This window comes from Macaca mulatta, chromosome 4, assembly GCF_049350105.2.
Source record: "Macaca mulatta isolate MMU2019108-1 chromosome 4, T2T-MMU8v2.0, whole genome shotgun sequence".
NCBI classification, from domain to species: Eukaryota; Metazoa; Chordata; class Mammalia; order Primates; family Cercopithecidae; genus Macaca; species Macaca mulatta.
This window is the reverse complement of record NC_133409.1, coordinates 148,692,317-148,699,563: the sequence shown is the minus strand read 5'-3', so window position 1 is coordinate 148,699,563 and position 7,247 is coordinate 148,692,317. Positions and strand designations below refer to the sequence as shown.

The 7,247-nt window shown below is 57.1% G+C and overlaps 1 protein-coding gene across 1 annotated transcript; it reads right to left on the bottom strand.

Moving 5' to 3' along the window:
- Positions 1–477: 477 nt before the first annotated feature.
- On the bottom strand, positions 478–6,591 carry LOC114675516 (putative uncharacterized protein encoded by LINC00336). The gene is given in 4 exon segments (XM_078000301.1): positions 478–841; positions 1,158–1,183; positions 6,133–6,182; positions 6,184–6,591. Coding segments are annotated over 4 exon segments (594 nt in total). The 5' UTR covers positions 6,471–6,591; the 3' UTR covers positions 478–610.
- Between the last annotated feature and the right edge of the window lie 656 nt (positions 6,592–7,247).

The window sequence follows — 7,247 nt, the reverse complement described above, 5'->3', positions numbered from 1 at the left end:
CATAAACACACACACACACACATACACATACACATACACACACACACTCTCTTCTCCATCAGTCTCTCTGTTTCTCACTTGACATAGAGTCACAATGTCCATTTTTTTGGTCTCAACTTTGCCATTCATTTGCTGTGTGGCCTTGGGCAAGTCCCTTCCTCTTTCTGAGCCTCAGTTTCCTCATCTGTAACATGAGTGAATTTGTCTAGACAGGCTGTAAGTCTTTCCTGTGCATCTGTAATTCACACGATGCTGCTGTTTTTCTAATCTCTCTCCCATTCTCGTCCACTCCAAACACACATAGGCTCAGGGGAGTGACCCCACTGGGTCAGACGGAGTACCATCCTGCTGCTCCCCATCCTTGACATCGGCCTTTAAAGGTTAGACCTGTCTCAGCTTCTCTGAGTGCATGTTGATGGATCTGTTGAAAGTGTGTCGATGACCTTTTTGGTTAATTTCCATCCATTCATCATCTCATTCTTTTATTCAGTGGACATTTGCCCTGACAGTCTGTGTAGCTTACAAAAGGAAAGGGCATGGGGTTTGGAGGCCAGAGGTTTTAGTCTGGCATTAGCTTGTTCTGTGATGTTGAGTAGAGGCCTCAGTTTCTTTACCCGTGAAAGGGGAATGTTGCAAGGACCTCCTGAGATGATGTGTGTGCAGCTGTAAGCTGCAAAGGCACTCCCTTGTGGGGGCTTAGCACAGTGTGATTCACTTTGGAGCAGTGCCTATCAGAAAGACTTGCCACCTGGGGCTGGGTGTGGTGGCTCATGTCTATAATCCCAGTGCTTTGGGAGGCTGGGGTGGGCGGATTGCTTGAGCTCAGGAGTTTGAGAAAAGCCTGGGCAGCCAGGCGCGGTGGCTCAAGCCTGTAATCCCAGCACTTTGGGAGGCCGAGACGGGCGGATCACGAGGTCAGGAGTTCGAGACCATCCTGGCTAACACGGTGAAACCCCGTCTCTACTAAAAAATACAAAAAACTAGCCGGGCGAGGTGGCGGGCGCCTGTAGTCCCGGCTACTCGGGAGGCTGAGGCAGGAGAATGGTGTAAAAACCCGGGAGGCAGAGCTTGCAGTGAGCTGAGATCCGGCCACTGCACTCCAGCCTGGGCGACTCAGCGAGACTCCGTCTCAAAAAAAAAAAAAAAAAAAGAAAAGCCTGGGCAACATGGCAAAACCTTGTCTCTACAAAAAATACAAAAATTAACCAGGCATGGTGGCGTGCACGTGTGGTCCCAGCTACTTGGGAGACTGAGGTGGGAGGATCACTTGAGCCCAGGCAGTTGAGGCTGCAGTGAGCTATGAGAATGCCACTGCACTCCAGCCTGGGCAACAGAGCGAGACCCTGTCTCAAACAAAAAGGAAAGCATGCCTGCTGGGCACTGAGAGGCATCCTTCTGATTGCCCCAAGCCCGCCTGCATGCCCATGTCACAGGAAGCCCGTGTGTCACCTCATCCACAGCCACATAGGCTGTCAGCACGTGGCAGAGCCCGTCACTTTGTCTTTTCACACCGAAGGGTTTGAATCTTGGGATCTGCCCTCACTGGTCCCTCCCCCTTCTTCCCATCCCCTCCCCAGCCAGCCTGCCCTGTCCCAGGAGTCACAGTCCTGGGGTTGCCTGAGTAGTGCTGAGAGGCCTGGGTCATTTCTGGGTGGTGGCAAGTAAGGGCTCAGCCCAGTCCTCACTTTGGGGACAGTTGCCTTAAGAATATCTATCTCCAGTGGGTGTTTCAAAGGTCCTGTCCTCATCCCCATTCCTATCTCCCCTTGCTGCCCTCAGGGACACTGTGCTGAGGGGGAAGCAGGCTGCCCCCAGCCTTTGGGGAATGCTGGGCACCTAGGGAGGGGCACGGAGGCAGCAGCAGCGCCACCTTGGGCTTGATGGGAGAGCGCAGACCCCCCTTGGGGTGGGGTCCAGAGGTGAGGGAGGGGAGGGACTGGCTGCGGTGCTGACTCCTGGGGCTTCCAAGGACCCCCCCAAGTTGGAGGGAGAAGGGATTCTCCATTTTGTGGCAGGGAGGTGGCTCAGGGTTGGTGGAGCTGTGCCTGCCGAGGGGAAGTGGGAGGAAGGTGTCCTCGGGTGCTTGTCTCTTGGGGGCAGGGGAGAGGTTATGGGGTACAGAGAAGACTGAGGCAACTTTCTTCACCCATTTCTGTCCCCCAGTGCCTGCTTCTTGAGGAGGATGAGATGGGAAACTGGCCTCCTTAGTGAAGCCGGCGCTGGCCCCGAGTCTGCCCTGCCCAGATCTCCGGAGCTGGTACATGGGGGTATCTCTCTTCTTAGGGTACATCTAAGGAGCCCCTGTGACCAGCGGGTCTTGAGACAGTGTCCATGTGTCTGTAAGATGGGTCTGCCCCAAATTCTATCCCACCCAGCCAACTCGGGCCTGTGATGTTATTAATAAAAATCTACTTTGACTTTGGCCTCATTGTTAGCTGTCTTTGGACCCCGCCCCTCAATCTTCAACCCTGGAGCAAGCCCAGTCTATCTGAGGCCTTGATCTAGTCCCCAGTCTATGCCCAGGGGGCTGCTAGGGCTGCCCTGCTGCAGAGTGGAGGGGCTGCCGCAGGGCGTCTGAGCAGAGAGGGCAGGAGGTCTGGCTGGCCTGACCTGGGGCTGGTGAAGGACCCAGGGCCCAGAGTGCCAGGGGCCGTCCACAAGCCCTGCCCCTGTTAGGAGGGGTGCCCCTGACTTCCCTCCCTCCCTAAGTTCCCAGGCCTTGCCGTAGCCTCCTAGGGAGGATCCGGGAATTCTCCCGCAGGAAGTTCCTGCCCAGCCCGCCCAAGGACAAAGCCAGGAAAGAGGCCCTGGGACAGGGGATCTGCCTCGGGAGGGCCGGCCTGGGTAGGCCAGGGGTCCCTGGTGTCCAGTGTTGCCTAATCTCAAAAGTAAAGGTGGGCTTGGGGTGGGGTGCCTAATGACAGGCCCTTACTGGCCAGGGAAGGAGACCGACACACCTGGCTTCCCAGAGATGAGATGGGCAGCAGGGCCAGGCCTAGTTTGGACACCAGGAGGTGCTGTTCACCAGAAGGTCCTGCTGGCTTCCCTGTGGGGTCCCCCCTTCCTTCCTTTCTGCCTGGGTCCAGGCTCTGAGGCCCTTCAGCCGATGTATGAGAAAAAAAGCTCACTGTCCCCAACTCTTTTCAACATGACTGCTATCCATGGAAGCTCGTCTGATGGTCCCCATGGGTCCCCACGGTGTCTAGCCTGAGGCCTGTTGCAGAGCTGAAGTTCAATGTCAGAACATGATGGCCATTCTTAGTCATCACTGTGATTGATAACCACAGCTGTTGGTTGGATGGCTGGCCCTGTGGCCACAGACTTAGCGTGGGGAGACAGAAACTAGCAGCTGGTCCCCTGCCCTGACCCAAGCCAGCCCAGTGAAGGTGGGAGTCCCCGCTTCTGTCCCCCAGCCTGCAGGGCATGGGTGGAGCCTGGAGAGGGCTGAGGGCTTTCTCCTGGGCTTCCTGGCCAGATCACATGGAGTCCTTGACTCAGACCCTGAGCTGGGGCTGGGTGGAAAGGCCCATCTGGACTGTCCCCCTGAGTCAGCCAGGAGGCGGCCTTGTGACCAGATGACTCACCTGTGCCCTAATTGCCCTGTTAATCATTTCCTCCCAGAGTGTTCTCTGTTGGGAAGGGTGGGGCCTTGCAGGGCTTCCCTGGGAGCACCTGGATGCGGGAGGGAGGGGCGGAGGGGGGCAGAAACCTTGGTTCGGGGTGTGGGACCCTGGGCTGCTCACCGTTCCTCTCTGTTCCTCATTTTCCCTGTCTGTCCAGTGAGGCCCATGGCACCTTCTCGTCCGCTCCTGGGATTCCTCTGAACTGCGGGGGTCTGTGAGGCTGGGAAGTGTGGTGTGGTTTGCTGGTGCTGTCCCTGGAGCAGGAGGGGGTCTGTGTGCTGGAACAGGCCTGAGGGCCTCTTCCCAACCACACAGCATCCTGGGCTGGTTTCTATGGAAGGGCTTGGCTTGACATTTCTGAGTGGTGAAGGCAGAGGTGACCCAAGGACCTGCTGTGGGGGAAGGCCCCATGGGTGAGTGCACAGGGCTGGGCTCTGGTCAAGGCCAGAATGGTGAGAGCCCAAGCGTTCCTGAAAGGCCTCAGAGAACACAGCAGGGGCAGGCCTGTGGGGTGGGCCCGAGGACTGGGGAGCACTGCAGCATTGCCTTCTCCCCCTGGCATAGAGATATCTGGGGACGGCTTCCACGGACCCTCCTGCAGCAGCACACTCACTTGGCGGAAGGGCCAGCGGGACTGAAGCCCAGCCCATCGCACTCACTTGCCAGGCCCTGGGAGGGGTAGTATTCCCCTGGAGGGTGCCTTTCCTAACTTGCTCAAAAGGGGCAATGGGCTGGCAGTGGCCCTGATTGCATCCATGAGGTTTGGAGCGTTGCAAAGGGACTTGCCAAGTCTGTCACTCTCCCGGTCTCTCTCTGTTGGTATGTAAGTGTGTCTCTGTGTGTGTGTTTCTGCCTCTGTCCCTGTCTCCCCACGTCTCCCTGTGTCTCTGTCTCTCTCACTGTATCTCAGGTGGGACGAAGGCAAAAGCAGAGGCACCCAGGTCCATTCTGAGAGAGTTTAGGGACTCAGTGGTGGTTGAAAGGAAGGCAGTGGGTTGGGTCATTTAGGAGCTGGGGGTCAGGGTGGGTGGCCCCAGGAAAATGTGGGCAGGGCCAAAGGTGGGCCTGCCCACCTCAGGAGACTGTATGATCCCCCTCCTGTGGCCCCCTGACCAAGACCTCCCAGGGAGATGGTGCCTCAGGCCCTGTCTGGGGTCACTGGGTGTCAGCCTTGCCTATACTAGGGTGAAGTGAAGGCAAAACCAGATATTTTGTCCCCCTTCTCAACTAGGAGATGAGCTGGAAAGCAGAGAGGCAGAGGGGGAGAGACTCACCTGGGTTGAAACCCGGCTCCCACTACAGCAAGCTCATATGACGGTGGACAAGTCTCATATCTCTCTGAATCTCAGTCTCCACATCTATGCAATGGGTGAATCATAGGCTTCTCATGTGAGCTGAATGAAGAGCTGCTTGGCTCATAGAAGATTCTCAAAGAATCCACGGGGCCAGGCACAGTGGCCTACGCCTGCAATCCAGCACTTTGGGGGGCCATGGCAGGTGGATCACCTGAGGTCAGGAGTTCATGACCCGCCTGGTCAAAATGATGAAACCCCATCTTTACTAAAAATACAAATAAATTAACTGGGCATGGTGGTGGGCGCCTGTAATCCCAGCTACTCGGGAGGCTGAGGCAGGAGAATCACTTGAACCTGGGAGGCGGAGGTTGCAGTGAGCTGAGATCGCGCCATTGCACTCCAACCTGAGCGACAAAAGTCAAACTCCGTCTAAAAAAAAAGAATCCATGGAACCATTTTTATGAAGCATCTACTACATGCTAGTCCTGTTCCAGGCAATGGGGAATAGAGCAGTGAACAAGACATACACAACCTCCACTTTGGGGGGCTTACATTACTGCTAGTGAGACAAACAATAAACAGATATGCCAGGGTGACAGGTGCTATGAAGAAAGCTGAGACTGGATAGTGGGGGGGATATCACAGAGGGATGGGGAGGCCTTGCTGAGGAGGTCGTGTGCTGGAAGCCAGGGAGGGAGCCATCGGGGGAAGGGCAGCCGCAGGCACAGCAAGTGCGTCGCCCTGAGGCGAGAGCAGGCCTGGTGGGTTTGAGGAAAGGGATCCGTGCAGCTGGAAGGGCGTAAGTGGGAGGGAGTGGAACAGGAGGTGAGGTCACAAAGGATGTGTGGAGATGATGTGCTTTGCTGATCAGGGGTTTAGAGGTTTGTTTCTCTCTCTTTTTTTCTCTGTCGCTCGGGCTGGAGTGCAGTGGCGCGATGACAGCTCACTGCAGCCTCCACTCCTGGGCTCAATTGATCCTCCCGCCTCAGCGAGGACCGCAGGCGCGCGCCACCGCACCAGTTGGGATTCTCGGATCCAGTGTGGAGAGATGTGATGTGCATTTTTAAAGCTCCCTGGGCTGCCGAGGAGGGAAGGCTGTAGGGGGCGGGGCCTGAAACAGGGAGGCAGGTTCCCAGGCTGCCGCAGACGTGGGGCGGGGTCGTCTGGCTGTGACTTACTACAGAGGTTGTGAGGGGGAACCAGGGGGTACTTACCACTAGGGGGAGCGCCTTGGCCAACACCTCTGCTCAGTGGGGAGCCAGGCCGGCCCCAGGTGGTACCTCCCCCTTGCCCCACATGAGGGACTTGCGGGGGACTTTGTCTTCATCATCCGCAGGGTGGAGCGGGGTGGCTTGGGACCTGGAATCCGGGAAGAGTCGAAGGCCTGTGGGCGGCCGAGGTCACGCGTGGGCGCCTGCCGGGGGAGGGCGGAACCAGGAGGTTGGCACCGCAGTGCCTGTGTGCACCGAAGCGCAGCAAACACGTCTCGGCCGAGACTGCCCGGCCACCCCAGACTCCAGCGGAGCGTGCGTACTTGGGCAGTCGCGCGCATCTGAGAACCGCCGAACCGTGCCACATTTCCGTTCCTTCTGGCCTCGCCCTCAGGGGTCGACCGGCGGCAGAGCGCGGCGCCTCCTGTGCTGAAGAAAGCTCCCTGGCCTCCAGAAACTCAGTCAGTGGTGGGAGGGCCGGAACAGACCCGCGCAGTTAACCAGATGATGATGTTGCTGTAGTATAGCTTGGAGAGTGCAGAGAAGGAAGCAAGCAATGCCAGCAAGGAGGAATCCAGAAGGCTTCCAGGAGAAGTCACCATTTGTGATTTGGGCTTGCATCAGGAGGAGGAAGTTGACAGGTGAAATAAGGGGAGGGCATGCCTGCCAGGCAAACAGTCTGTGATTGGGAAGAGTCCAGTCTGCACCATGACCCCACTTTCTACCTTCCTGACCAAGTAGGAACCATTTGGACTCCTCTACTGTCCTGGGCCTCCTTGTTTAGTCCACTATTTTATTTTATTTTATTTTATTTTATTGAGATGGAGTCCCTCTCTGTGGCCCAGGCTGAAGTGCAGTGGCGCGATCCCGGCTCACTGCAACCTCTGCCTCTGAGTTCAAGCGATTCTCCTCCTTCAGCCTCCCGAGTAGCTGGGATTACAGGTGCCCGCCACCGTGCCTGGCTAATTTTTTTTGAGACGGAGTCTCACTCTTGCCAGGCTGCAGTGCAGTGGCGCTTTTTCAGTTCACTGCAACCTCTGCCTCCCAGGTTCAAGCAATTCTCCTGCCTCAGCCTCCTGAGTAGCTGGGACCACAGGCACGCACCACCACACCCGGTT